Here is a 14,989-nt window from a genome sequence, read left to right on the forward strand (position 1 = left end):
ATCCAGGAAGTGCTCAGATGAGAGGGAAGGTGGGAGGGGTGTGGAGTGTATCTAGGGATGAAATGGGTGGGAGTGTTTTTATGCCTTTCCCTTTTTGGCTACCTCCCTTGGAAGGGGGAAGAAGCCTTGGTATATGTATGTATGAGATGAAATGCCTGAGAAGTATGATAAGGGTTACTAGGCTGGAGAGAGTGAGAAAAGAGGAGAGCAAGAATGGAAAGGGAGATTGGAGATTGGGTTGATGAAAGAGTATTGGGATGGTTTGGACACATGGAAAGAATGGATGAAGAAAGATTAGTAAAAGAGATGTGGAAGGCAAAGTTGGAGGGAATAAACATGAGGAGGCAACCAAGGATGAGATAAATGGATGTGGTAAAGGGGGCATTGGGAAAGAGGGGAATATCTGTTAAGGAAGGAAGGGAGAAGATAGGGATGAGTGGAGAGTGGCTGTGTATAGATGATACTGTTATGCAAGGAAGGGAGGGGTGGGGGATGGGGTGTTAGGGGTTGCTTAAGTGTGAATGATGTTTTGATGCAGCCTGAATGGATTTCTCTCCATCTTCTCTTTTTCTGCCTGCGGGGATGGAGAGGAGGGTTCACTGATTAAGTGAAGCAGTCTTACTGTGGATGTACTGTGTCTTGCTGCATTGCATTCTCCATGAGGAGACAAGATGAGAGGGAGAAAAGGGTGGTGGAGGAGAATGGAATGGGTGGGAGTGGGTGTATGCTTTTGACTTGACTACCTTCTTTATAAAGGGAGGAAGCCCTTGGTATATAGATAGATGACACTGCCAGTGGTGTATTAAATGCACTAATAATGTGTATTTGCAGATTGTGGATCTATTAGGTCCATTTCCCAAAGAATTCCAAGATGGGGAATATGCGGAAGAATTTGCCGCCTTCATTGGTCGTCCCATGTCTCGGTATCAACGGGTTGAAAACCTCAGAAAAAAGCTGAAAGACTGTAAAGATATTAGCTTCTTGATGTTTGTAGAAAAACTGTTAACATATTTACCAGGTTTGTATATTAACTTAATTGTGTTTTTTTCGTATTTGTGCAATACAAAATATTTTATACTTGGAATGTCCCATTATGTCATACACTTACAATTTTACTTATAGTGTTAAGTTATTATTGATAACTCTGAACTCATGAATACTCTGCTTATATGCCATTTCCATTTATTTTCTCCTCTTTCTCTAACATCTCTCCTTTAAGTTTTACCTCCAACTCACTGTCACCCTCTCCCTTGTACATTTCATCTTTTGCCAACACTTACTTTCATCTTTATCTTCTCACATACCACCCAAACTCCACCACTAGCTCCCTTCGACCCTTGTCTAACCCAACCACAAATGCAGTGTCATCTGTAAACAACTACTAGTACACCTCCCACTTCCCTTCACTTACATATCATATGTGAGAATAAACACCTTGTGAGATCGAAACCTTTATTAGTACTACGTTTCGCTTGTTACAGCTTTTTCAAGTACTTGAAAAAGCTGTAACAAGCGAAACGTAGTACTAATAAAGGTTTCGATCTCACAAGGTGTTTATTCTCACAGTCTTGTCGGCTTTTGCCATTGTGATACATATCATATCTAAACCCCCTTCCCATCACCCTTGCAGGTACCTCCCATATCACCCCAACCATATACATTAAACAATAATGGTGACATTTCACAACCCTGGCATAGCCCCACATTTATCTCAAACCACTCTTTCCATTTTCTAGCCTAACACAAGCTCTACTACTCTGGTTTATCAAGATGCAGTAGTGCTGTGAAATTTATAGCCATAGCATCTCAAGAAATTTAGTCATTCTTTGTAAAAGTTGAGTGGCTACAAAGTATCTTGTTTACAAAGGATTACAAAGGCGGAGCATGCCGACAGGAGACCTTTTGATCCATATCTAGGTCGGATGCGAAAAAAAAATCATATCAATAATAAAATAATAAATAAAAACTATAGTAATGTAAATAACAAATAAAATACATAAATAAATGCATAGGTATAGTTGAATAATAAACAAACAGGTAAATAGTAAATAATAATAAATTGACATATAACTAATAATAAATGAAAATCAGACAGACAAATGATAACAAAACAAAAACAAATAATATAAGATAAATTATAATCATTACAGCATCTTACTTAGGTATTTATCTAAATGATTCTTAAAGCTTCGAACTGAACTACATTGCACTACCTGTGCAGGAAGTTTATTCCATTCATTAACTACACGGTTGGCAAAGTTGTTTCTACCTACTTATAAATTGAATCTATTTCTGGACAATTTGAGACCATTGTTTCTTGTCTGATTCTCATTCAATGTGAAAATTTGGTCACTTTTGATGTCAATTCCCTTTAGAATTTTAAAGACCTGAATCAAGTCACCTCTGAGTCTACGCTTTTTTAGGGAAAACAGATTCATGTGTTTTAGTCGATTTTCGTATGATTTATTTTTTATATTTGGAATCCGTTTTGTGGCTCGCCGTTGTACTTTTTCCAGTCTCTCAATGTCTTTAATGAGATTCGGTGACCATACGGAAACAGCATATTCCAAATGTGGACGAACTAACGATTTATATAGCTTGTTAATGAGTGATGGACTTTTGAAATCAAAAGATCGTGCAATCAGTCCCAGAATCTTATTTGCTTTCTCAGAGGCTGAAATACAAAGCTTGGATGATTTGAGGTCGTTACTGATAATTACGCCGAGATCTTTTTCACTATCCACTTTTGTTAACAAATTTCCAAATAACTTGTAATCGTACTTACTGTTATTTTTACCTATGTGCATTACCTTGCATTTACTTGTGTTAAATTTCATTAGCCACTTTTCAGACCATTGCTGATATGTGTTAAAATAGGCCTACTAACAGACAGATACTGACTCGCACCAATTATCTGTGTATATATGAATGAAACATCACTTTTAATAAAGCATAGAGTTGTAATAAAATGTAATTAACACATATCGATAAAATACATGTTACAGTAAGTCCTCATTATACTGTACATATGCATTCCTGAAAACCTTCCCACAAGTTGAAATTACCGTATACTGAACTCATTTTAACATGTAATAATAGGATATGGCAGACATACCTTCTCCCTGCTCTTTCCTCTTCAAAACATCTACCGGATACCGTATCTCTGAATTTTTCTTACCGTAAATAGAATCGAGGGTAGTGATTACCAAATACCGTAACTGTGAATTTATCGAATAAAGAATTACCGTATAAGGAGGACTCGCTGTATACCAAAAACTTGAAGGGCCTGAAATAATAGAGCCATTACCACAAAATTTAGAATATATGACAATCTGTTATCAACAGTCATACAAAGATTTAGTGGAATATAAAAATATATATAACAATCATCTTGGAAATCATTATTGACATGTAGTATATCTGTACAAAATAAAAGAGCATACACACTCGGATCACCATCCAGTTTTAACCTCTTCACTCCAGGGCACATCACATGTCTGGCAGCATTAGCTGCCCGACGTGCGATGTTGCGTCATAATAATCGCATTATAAAAAATAAAGTCAGTGCTCAATCGTTCGTTCTCTTTCACCCGTGTATTTTGATAACCATAGAAAATTGATGAAGCCAGTTTAGAGAGAATCGAAATTACGTAGGTACGACTACAATAAATATAATCAAGATGGCGACGTCGGCATCATTGAGTACCCACTTGCTCCTCATGCCGCCTACGTAGGCGTCACCGTATGGAAGTGGTTAAAACGATATCAACAGAGAAACAAACTGCTTACCCAGACAACAATGTAATATCTCTTCCTTTAGTGACTTACAATCTGGTGACTGTTGCCAGTTACCTGTGAACCATGGATTTCCTGCAAGAGACTTGGGGCAGTTGATTGATCGATTGGTTGATCTTTCTCTTCACACATTTCCCTTCCTTCCAAAACATCTTTTTATTCCTATCAGTATTCTAAAACAGTAACCTATCCCATCTCTCATCTTCTCTTTAGGCTTCCCACATCTTGCACTTTGCATCAAACTTCTTCACTTTATACTTCTTGTAAACATTCCTGTGTGTTCTTTGCAGCCATTCATTATATGCATGCTTCTTCAGACATTCATTCCACCATTCCTTCTATTCCCACCCATTTTATCCACATTGCACACACTGTTTTTGTGCACTTTATGCTTCTTCTTTGACACATTCATTCTTTTTCTGTTACCAATTTCCTCCTCTCATTCATCACTGCACTTGTAGCAGGGTCAGAGGAGGGATTAAGGAAGCTAGTGACAGAGTTTGGGAAGGTGTGCAAAAAGGGGAAGTTGAAGGTAAATGTGGTATAAGTAAGGTGATGAGATGTGCAAGGATGGCAGCAAAATGGAAGTGAGTATTAAGCCAGGGAGGCTAGATGAAATGGTAAGCTTTAGATACATGGGGCTGCATGTGGCAGGAAAGGGAGGAGTGAAGGTGGAGTTAAAATGTATATTGAGAGAAGCGAGTAAATGCCTTGGGGTGATTAAAAAGTGTAATGAGAAATAGACATTTGGGAATGGATGCTAAGAGGAGATTGTATGAAGGGGTGATTGAGTCAATAGAAATGTAAGGGGCAGAAACATGGAACATAGGAGAGGAAGAGTTTAAATGTGTTTGAGATGAAATATCTGAGAAGTATGGTAGGGGTGACTAGGCTGAATAGAGTGAGAAATGATGAGGTGAGGAGGAGAGCAGGGATGGAAAAGGAGCTGGGAGATAGGGTTGATGAAAGTATCAGGATGGTTTGGATACATGGGGGGTAGCCACAAAGAAAAAGCCATAGAAACCACTCCCACCCATTCCATTTCCTATATATTCCACTCCCCTCCACCCTCCTCCCTCCCTCTTATCTTGGCACCTCCTGGATGACGGGTCATCCCTGCATCCTGTCCACTGCCCTGGGTCAGAAGTAGTGTCGCAAGACACAGCGCATCCACAGCAAGGCCGCTTCATAAATTCGGCGACCCCCCCCTCCGTCCCCTCATGCAGAAAAGGAGAAGACGGGGAGCCCTTCAGGCTGCGTCAATTTTCTTCTCACACATACCTCCCCACCCCCCCACCCCCACCCACTCCCCCTCATGCATCATAGCATCATCTATACACAACCCCTCTCCATTCACCCAGGGCTGGGGAGTCGGAAGCATTTACGGTGTCACTGGAGTCGGAGTCGGTAAAAATATACTGACTCAGACTCGGACTCCAGTTAAATTTACATTTTATAAGGCCTTCATTTAGTCTGTAGAGTTATGCAGTGCACACTCCTTATAAGTAGATTATATAAAAAAAATAATTTTATAAAATGTAATAAATCTCATCGTCTTGTCTTCGTGGTCATTCCACTAAACCCCCAAAACGTCCTTGTGCAACGCTGGTTTTCAAATTTATACATAGACCGATAAACATCCAAAGTATTACTTGAATAAATTAAACACCTCTATTTTTCACCTTTTGTTGACACACAGTCACAGGAGCTGTAATATTCCTGTCAAGTTCCATATGCATCGTTTCCATCACTCCATTAGTTTGGTAGTTTCTCCCGCTGCTGTGTTGCCAAACAGTAGGATAATTATGATTTCAACTGTAGACTAACGCAATAATACTATCTCTTCACTCCTTTCCCCTTCTTTTTCCCCTCTACTTTTTAACATTGAATTATTGAAATAAGGATATTTAAAATTGAAAAAAAAAAAAGTTTCACATTTCAAACAAGTTCAGCTGTATCCTGTTTTGTACTCATATCGGTAAACCAAGAGGTACTTGTGTCAGTAATTTCAGTACATTAAGACAAAAGAAGGTATGAAAACATATGAAGTATAATGATACCCAAAAAGTATGTATGATACATATACCTTTCAGTATCATACATGTTCAGCCATAACACTCGACCTTGTACCGTACTCGTATCAATAAGGTTTATTTTCTCTATATTTACTGTTTCCTTTCAAGAAATTTGCCTAAACTTCTTTTATAAAGTATTTTAATTTTTTTATATTTTGTATTTGCAAAACTATGTAAAAAAATCTTACATTATATATTTACAAAGGTTATATTTCAACTTTTGTTATAAAAAACAGTATTTTTTTTTTCTAATGTACTTATCACTTATTTGCAAAGATAGATATTATGCCAAATGTCTTACATTATAGAATATTTTTTTTTTTACTGAATTTTCTTCAATATCCTTTCAAAATTTTTGTCTCTACTTCAGTTATAAAGTATTAATGAAGAGGTCAAACATAGGAAAGCCACACTATAACATATATTTATTCTTTGATATAAACCAGTTATAATGATATAAGTCTACTCAAGATTGGAGCGTATGTGTGTTGCATAGGCTTTATAAAATATGTAGGCCATAATCAGTTAATTACATAAAGAGGAGTCGGAGTCGGTGGTGCCAAAAATAAAGGAGTCGGAGTCGAAGGTTTTGTGTTCCAACTCCCCAGCCCTGCATTCACCCCTATCTTCTGTCCTCTCCCGTCCTTCCTCCACAGACTTTCCTCTCTTTTGTAATGCCCCTTTCACCCCATCCATCCATTTCATCCTAGGACGCCCCCTCATATTCACTCCATCCACCTCTGCCTTCCATACTTCTTTTACTAATCTTTCTTCACTCATTCTTTCCATGTGTCCAAACCATCCTAATACCCTTTCATCAACCCTATCTCCCAGTTCCCTTTCCACCCCTGTTCTCCTCACCTCCTCATTTCTTACTCTATCTAGCCTAGTAACCCCTATCATACTTCTCAGACATTTCATCTCAAACACATTCAAACTCCTTCTCTCTTCCTCTCTCATGTTCCATGTTTCTGCCCTGTACAATGCTGTTGGTACAATCACTCCTTCATATAACCTCCTCTTAGCATCCATTCCCAGATGTCTATTTCTCATTACACTTTTCAATCCACCAAGGCATTTACTCGCTCCTCTCAATCTACATTCTACCTCCACCCCCACTCCTCCCTTTCCTGCCACATTTGCACCCAAATATCAAAAAAGTATCAGTGAAGAAAGATTAATAAAAGTGTGGAAGGCAGAGGTGGATGGGGTGGCTGAGGATGAGATGGATGGATGGGGTAAAAGGGGCATTGAGAAAGAGGGGGATGTCTATTGAGGAAGGAAGGGAGAAGACAGAAGATAGGGGTGATTGGAGAATGATTGTGTTTGGATGATTCTGTGATGCATGGAAGGGAGTGGGTGGGGGATGGTGGAGGTTTGGGAGGGGTTATGTGTGAATGATATTTTAACACAGCCCAAAAGGATTTCTCCCTGTCTTTACTCCTGCATGAGGGGACAGAGAGGGTGGGGTTGCTGATGAAATGAAGTGGCCTTGCTGTGTATGTGATGTGTCTTGCATTGTTTATGACCAAGGGCAATGGGCGAGCTGCAAGGATGACCCATCATCCAGGAGGAGCCTAGAAAAGAGGGAGAAAGGAATGATGAATGACATTGGAGTGGGTGGGAGTGGAATTATGCCTTTTGATTTTTAAGTGCAGAATTCAGATGAAAGTGGATTACTAATCTGCACTTTTTCTTATCGTTTATTGGACAGTTTTCGTTCAGCTAATTTTTAATTTTGTTTTTTCAGATAGGAGATTTACCCCTTTTGAGTCTGCCTGTCATCCATTCCTTGCTACCATTGCCCCTTTTCTGTACTTAACCCCTTCTCCAGGTATGTGAATACACCTTTATCATTCTTTTAACTCTTTGAATATAGTTACATGCTTCGTATATTTTCAATTGCAAGTGCTAGTCATATTTAATTCTCAGCCCTCAGCTGTCTTGATCATGTTAAGATTTATGTTGAAGTATGTATATATATAGTTTGATATTGCTACATTTTATGTTAAACTCAGTTTTTATTTTCTATTCCTGCCAGGCTATATACGATATCCAACTGTTGTAGTAGACATGTCAATGTACCCATACCTCCCTGGTCTGCCTGACGATGATGATGAGGACACTGCCTCTGCTGATGGAAGGCGACGCTTGGCTCAATTTTCTCACCCAATGTCCAATGCCAACAGACCTTTGCCCACAGGGCAAAGACAAATACAACCTAACCGAAAAGGTCCTCACAGTTTTGGGCCCAATATGGGCGTCACAATTCAGGGAGCAGGAAATCAGGGAAGAGGTGCGGGGCCCAAGAGCTCACGACCAGACGTTCAGGAAACTCTCAAGTCCATGGGCCTCAGGTGTGAGGATTTTACCATAAGTGTATATTCAAGAGAGCAGGCTCATGCTCTTCTCAGGAAGCAAGGTGTCGAAGTGACGAATCATTCCCAAGCCAAAGAAAAGTCATCACATGGAGGGAAGGAACTTCCAAAAAGTGGGAAACTAAGTACAAATAAGGCCAGCAGGGGGACCAAGGAGGATGAAGACGATGATGACTGTGTTATACTTGACCCTCCAGATGTCCCCAAGACCACTGGTCCTCTGCCTTCCAAACTTCCTTCACAGTTTCGCTTGATGGGAACCACAGTGCAAGTAAACAGAGGTGCCAAGCGCCCATCACGACCAGCTGTGAACCAACCATCTGCCAAGAGATCAAATGCCTATTTACATGCACATGCTCATGCTTACCATTTCTTTGATGATGAGGATGACGAAGACTTTAGTGATGAGATGGATGAGGAGGTGGCCAATGCAAGAGCAGATGCAACTGTACAGGACACATTGAAGAGATTAAAAAATTATAACATATCTATTACTTGCCGTGGAAACACTGGTAACAGGGATCAGAGGATTGAAACATTAGACCATAGCTCAGGGGCCGAAGACAATCATTACAATGAATCAGATGATGACATGATGGCAAACTTCCTAGAGTGTGAATTAAATGAAGATGATGAAATTGGCGATGATGAAGAGGCTGAAATATTGAGGGATCCTCGGCGGTTAATGGCAAGCAAGAGAGAAAGGCTGGCACTTTTACAGAACAAATCAAAACTAAGTGAAAAAGAAGACACTAATTCTAGCTCTAAGAAACGTGGTGAGAGTAAAGATGATGCTAATAGTAGTAAAGAGAAAGAGGACAGTGGTGAAGGAAAGGAGGAGGAAGGCAGTGATAAAGAGAAAGAGGAGGAGATGGCTGAGGAGGAAAATAAGGAAACACAAGAGGAGGAAAAAGACTCTAGTCAAAGTGAAAAGGATGGGAAGGATCAGCCCAAGTGTGAAAGTGAAAATGTTAATGGCAAGGAAAGACTAGAGACCTCAGAAGACCAAGAGGAGACTAAAGAAGAAGACAAACTAGATTCATCCAAAGACGAAGAGCTACCTGAAGGAAACCTCTTGGAAGGTAATGAAGATGAGGATATCACAGAGGAAGATGAATTGGCGCTTCTCAAGGAGGAAGTCAACAAATTAGAAGGGAAGGAAGGTGGGAGTGAGTGGATGGAATCATTAGACTGGGATCCTGCAAAGATGTTAGAACAGGATGAAGACTTGGAAAGTGAGATAGTTTAGACATTTGTCTTATCTGGTCTGTTTTGACCTACTCCCTCCCCCCAAATCTGGAATCTTTTTGTTATTCTGTAATATTTGCAGGTCAATTTCTTTGCTTTAGTGGCAGAAAGTGACATGTATTAATGTAAATAAATGTCTCAATAATGTGGAGTTTACTTGTAGATTGATGTGCATATGGAACATATTACTGTTGAATACCCCTCAAAGATTTTTTTTATGAAGCTTTCTATTAATTTTGGAAAAATGTAAGTACAGTGCATTTGAATTTCAGACAATTTTGGTATTACCCGTTTTTATGAAATAGAGGTTTTGTGTATTCTTGATTGTAGTTACTACAAAAATATTAAATTATTTTACAAGATTAGTGTTTTGGCCTCAGCACTTGCAACATTTTACAGGAAGTCCAATCTGACAAAGTGATTTGGTAGAGAAAAGGAATAAAGTATTGTTAACAAGAGATGGGGATACAAGAAAGTAAAGTATTGTAATTTTCAAAATGATTACCGATATATAATAATATGCCCATCTGGGGTATTGGCTGCATATTTTTGTGGGGTTAAAAGTTGTCCATTAGCATGCAGCTGATACTTTAGGGTCTTATGGAGCACCCCTATGGACCAGAGCCACACATCATTTTGTCTGTGGTAGAGTAAATGTACTTGGAGAAGTGATGCTACTTTATCATACTGCAACTGCCCTTCCATTATACTGTCCCCCTACTCTTAATACTGTCCTGTACTACTCTGAAAAAATAATTTCCTTTTTCACTGAACCCTGTGGTAGGGGAGAAGAATACTGTCACTGAGTGCTCCCGCTTGAGTTGTAAAAAATTACAAAAACAGGACAGGGATAGGACTAGGCACCCTACTCTGTAGCCTCAAAGGGGACATTAAAAAAAAAAAAAAAAAAAAGGCATAAGAGGGTATGGGAATTTTCCAACCAGAATCGTAAGATTTGGGTCTTTTAATGTGCATGGATGTGGTACAGACTAGAGTGAAAGGGAAGAGATAGGCAGTATATTTGTGAGAGGAAAGATTGATGTATTGCTATTGAGTGAAACTATGTTGAAAGGGAAGGGTAAGTTTGAGTTGTGAGGGTGCCAGGAGGGAAGAGAGGATGAGGGAAAGGAGTGGCTATACTTGTAAGTGAAGACAGGTAAGCATGTAGTGGAGTGGAAGTTTCTTAGGTCATTGTGGATGAAGGTGAAACTGGGAAGGGGTGTGTGGTTTTTGTAAGTGAATATGGGCCTGGTAGTGAGAAGAGTGTAGAGGAAAGGGAGGCTTTTTGGATAGATTTAAATTATTGCATAGAGGGTTGAGGGAGAAATGTCAATGTCATGTTGGGAGATCTTAATGCTAGGGTAGGAGGAAATTAACCAATAGAGTGGTTGGGAAGTGTGGAGTTCCAGGGAAAAAATGTAGTGGAGAGATGATGGTGATGTGTCAAGAGAGTTGATGATAGCAAATACACTGTTTAGGAAGAAAGTCAAGCATAAGTACACATGGGAGAGGGTGGTAGATAGGGCATTAATGGACTATATAGTGGTAAATAGAAGAAGAGTAGGAAGAGTTTTGGTTGTACATGTTCTAAGGGGAGAGAGTGGGGGGAATAGTGGGTAATGTTTTAGTGGAAGGTAAGTTGAGAGTGGAGAAAGGAAAAGGACAAGGTAGGAAGGTGCTTAGAGTAAACTGCTTAAATGAGACAGGAGTACGAGAAGAAGCTGAGAGAAGAGTGGGAGGGAGTGAAAGTTAGAGTAGAGTTAGTGGTGGATGAGGAATAAGGATGTTTCAAGGAGGGAGTCACAAAGTGTGCAAAGATGGTGCATGGAACAAGGAGGACAGGAGGAAATAGAATGAAGGGTAGGATGATGAAGCAAGGTTATAGAAAAAAAGAAACATTCACAGATTGGTTACAAAATAGGATGAGAGGTACAAAGAAAAGAGAAAGCATAAGATAAAGAGGAGAGCAGATGGGAAATGGGGTAAGAGTATGACAGAAAATTTTGAAAGTAATAAAAAGATGGTTTGGAAGGAAAGAGGAAGAGGCAAACCAAGTAGAGAAGAAAAGGTAAAAGGTGCAGATAGATGATAGTGGAAGAGAAGGCAGTAAGAGGAAGATGGTCAGAGTATCTTAGGGAGTTGCTAAATGTGAAGAATAGTGGGAAGCACTAAGAAAATGACTGATGAATGAGGAAAATGGAGGAGAAATAAGGAAAGATGAAGTGAAAGCTATCATTAAAATAATGAGAGCAGGTAAGGCACCTCGGTTGGATGAGTGTCATGTGGGGTGTCAAAAAATGGGAGGTACAATGATGGTGGACTTGCTGGTGAGGTTATCTAATGTTTGTCTAAAAGAGGGTAGAGTACTGGAGGAGTGCCTGTATAGTTCCACTTTGCAAAGGAAAAGGGGACAAGTGTAGTTGGGAAGGCTTACGGGAGGGTTTTGATTAAGAGGAACAGGGAGTAATTGGGGAGGAATAGTGTGAGTTTAGGACAGGTAGGGGTTGTATGGATCAGATTTTTGTGGTAAGGCAGATATGTGAGAAAGCTTTAGGAAATGGTAAGGATGTCTTTTTAGTGCCTTTAAGGATTTGGAAAAGGCTTGTGGCAGGGTAGACAGAAAGCACTATGGGAGGTATTGCAGATATATGGGATAGGAGGAAAGCTGTTAAGAGCAGTCATGAGTTTTTACGAGAGTACTAAAGCCTGTGTTAGAATTAGAAATGGAGAGAGAAAGAGTGAGTGGTTTGAGGTAAGGGTAGGACTTCACCAGGAATGTGTTATGTCACCTTGGATGTTCAATTTATACATGGATGGGCTGGTACAAAAGGTAAATGCAAGGGTAATGGGCAGGGGATTGGAGATGATTAAAGAAAATGGAGAAAAATAAGAGAAGCCAGTTGTTTGCTGACGACACTGTGCTTGTGGCAGGATCAGAGGAGGGATTAAGGAAGTTAGTGATGGAGCTTGAGAAGGTGTGGGAAAGAAGGCAGTTGAAGATAAATGTTGGTAAAAGTAAGGTTATGAGATGTACAAGGGGAGAGGATGGCAGCTAATTGGAAGTGATTATTAAGGGAGGAGTGGAGTTAGAATGTACATTGAGAGAAGCAAGTAGATGCCTTAGGGGGTTTAAAAAGTGTAATGAAAAATAGACATTTGAGAATGGATGTGATTGTGCTGACAGGAGTGTATGGGGCAGAAACATGGAACATATGAGAGGAGTTTAAATGTGTTTGAGATGAAATGCATGAGAAGCATGATAGGGGTTACTAGGCTGGATAGAATGAGAAATGAGGAGAGCAGGGGTGGAAAGGGAGTTGGGAGATAGGGTTGATGAAAGAGTATTGTGATGGTTTGGACACACGAAATAGTGAAAAAAGGTGTGGAAGGCAAAGGTGGAGAGAGTGAACATGAGGGGGTGACCAAGGATGAGATGAATGGAAGAGGTAAAAGGAACATTAGGAAAGAGGGGAATATCTGTTCAGGAAGGGAGAAGACAGAAGATAAGGGTTTGTGGAGAACTGTGATGCATGGTAGTGAGTGGAGGATGGGGGGTGAGGGAGTATGTGTGAATGATAATTTGACACAGCCCAAAGGGATTTCTCCCTGCCTTTTCTGCATGAAGGGATAGAGAGGGGATGTTGCCAATTAAAAGAAGCGGCCTTGCTGTGGATGTGCTGTGTCTTGCTACTCTGCTTCTGACCCAGGGCAGTGGGCAAGATGGAGGGATTACCCATCACCCAGGAGGAACCAAGAAAAGAGGGAGAGAGGGGTGGTAAATCGGATAGAGTATGTGGGAGTGGATTTATGCCTTTGACTTTAGCTACCTCCCTTGTAAGAGAAAAAAAAAGCTGTTGGTATATGTATGTATAAAATAATGTATAATACGCAAGGAAAATATAATGATCAAGTTAAGAAAAAAGCTTGAAATGAAAAATTAAGAGTCAAAGGCCCTTTCCCTCAAAGAAGGGGATGGCCGAATCAAAGCACTAACTCACAACAGAAATAAAAACATCCAACTACTCCTGTCTCAGCACCTTGGGAATGAAGGGTCACCGTATCCCCCCCACCATAATATTTGGATCAAAAGTAGTGCAGCATGCACAACTCTTCTACAATGAGTGTTGAAACTGGTTTGCCCCCTCCCACCACCACCACCAATTCACCATATGGTCAACCCCTCCCTGCCTCCTTATTCATTCACCTATGATCTTAAATAGGCTTTTTTCTATCTATCCATATACCATGGTCTTTTTCCCCCTTATAAGAGAGGTAGCCAAATCAAAGTCCTACACCCACCACCCTTTCCTCCCTCTCATCTTAGCTCCTCATGGATGAAGGGTCATCCCTGTCTCCTGCCCTCTACCCTGGGTCAGAACCACTGCAGCAAGATACAGTACATCCACAACAAAGCCACTTTTTCTTTATACATCAAAGACTTCTTCCCTCTTATAAGGGAGGTAGCCACCAAGGCATGCAACCACCCTCCACTCATCAAATGCCCATTTGTTTTCCATCGCATCTTAGCTCTTTGTGGATGATGGGCCATCCCTGTCTTCCTTTCACTGGTTGGGTTAGAAGCAATTTAGCATTACACAGCACCTCCACAGCAGTGCCTAACAGCCAAAGCTGGTTTACCCCCACCATTTCATTTACATGGCAGCCCTCCCTCCTTGTCCACTCACAAGTAAACAGAGAAGAAATACCTTTGGGCCATGTCAATTTATCATCCATTCATAACTATTCTCCACACACCCATCACTCTTTCCCTTCCATTTTCACTTTTGTTAACACATTTCCGTATGCCTTTCCAACTACACTCAACAAACTGATCCCTCTAAAATTCTTACATTTATATTTGTCCCCTTTTCCTTCATGAAGTGGAATTATACAAGCACTCCTTCAGTCTCCAGCACATTCCCCTCCTGTAGGCACACATTAAACCTCAGCCAATCCATTACAACCATTCCTCCCTTCATCAGACACTACATAACACCCATCCAACCCAGATCCCTTACCAACTTTCATCACTTTCAATACTCTTTTATGTAATAATTTTCAACAGCAATGTTATTGTCCTTTCCCATCACTTGTTTTCCTAGATTTCCCCACTACTACAAACAACCCCTCCCTAACCACATCCACATTGCTTGCAAGTAATCCTCATACACTTCTTTTCTTCGACCACTGCCTTCACCTCTTCATCCCACCATTTGCTACCTCTCCTGTTCCCTCCCATCATCCTATCCCACATACCATTTTTGTGCACTTTATCACTTATTCATTGAAACATACGTTTTTTCATATTTCCTCTTTTTCATATTTCCTCTTTATCCTTCATCACTTCCCACACTTCCCTCAGTTTCTGGTATTTCTCTTTATCCTTCTCATTCAATTTGTTTACTCTCAGCACTTCTCCATTCCTTTTCCTCCTGTCTCAATTTCTCTTCTCCCAAAAAGTGACCAGACAATCCCCAGTCTTCCCTTAGAATA

The 14,989-nt window shown here is 40.2% G+C and overlaps 1 protein-coding gene across 1 annotated transcript in view; it reads left to right on the plus strand.

The window, feature by feature from the left end:
• The window catches only part of LOC143029111 (uncharacterized), a 33,215-nt gene extending 23,357 nt beyond the window's left edge, over nucleotides 1-9,858 (plus strand). The window contains exons 8-10 of the mRNA XM_076191544.1: nucleotides 832-1,018; nucleotides 7,621-7,704; nucleotides 7,912-9,858. Coding sequence (XP_076047659.1) covers nucleotides 832-1,018; nucleotides 7,621-7,704; nucleotides 7,912-9,497 — 1,857 coding nt within the window. The 3' untranslated portion in view covers nucleotides 9,498-9,858. The remainder of the gene's footprint in view (nucleotides 1-831; nucleotides 1,019-7,620; nucleotides 7,705-7,911) is intronic.
• Nucleotides 9,859-14,989: the final 5,131 nt, after the last annotated feature.

The sequence above is a fragment of the Oratosquilla oratoria genome, chromosome 10 (assembly GCF_046742065.1).
Source record: "Oratosquilla oratoria isolate Oo_2021 chromosome 10, ASM4674206v1, whole genome shotgun sequence".
NCBI lineage: Eukaryota > Metazoa > Arthropoda > Malacostraca > Stomatopoda > Squillidae > Oratosquilla > Oratosquilla oratoria.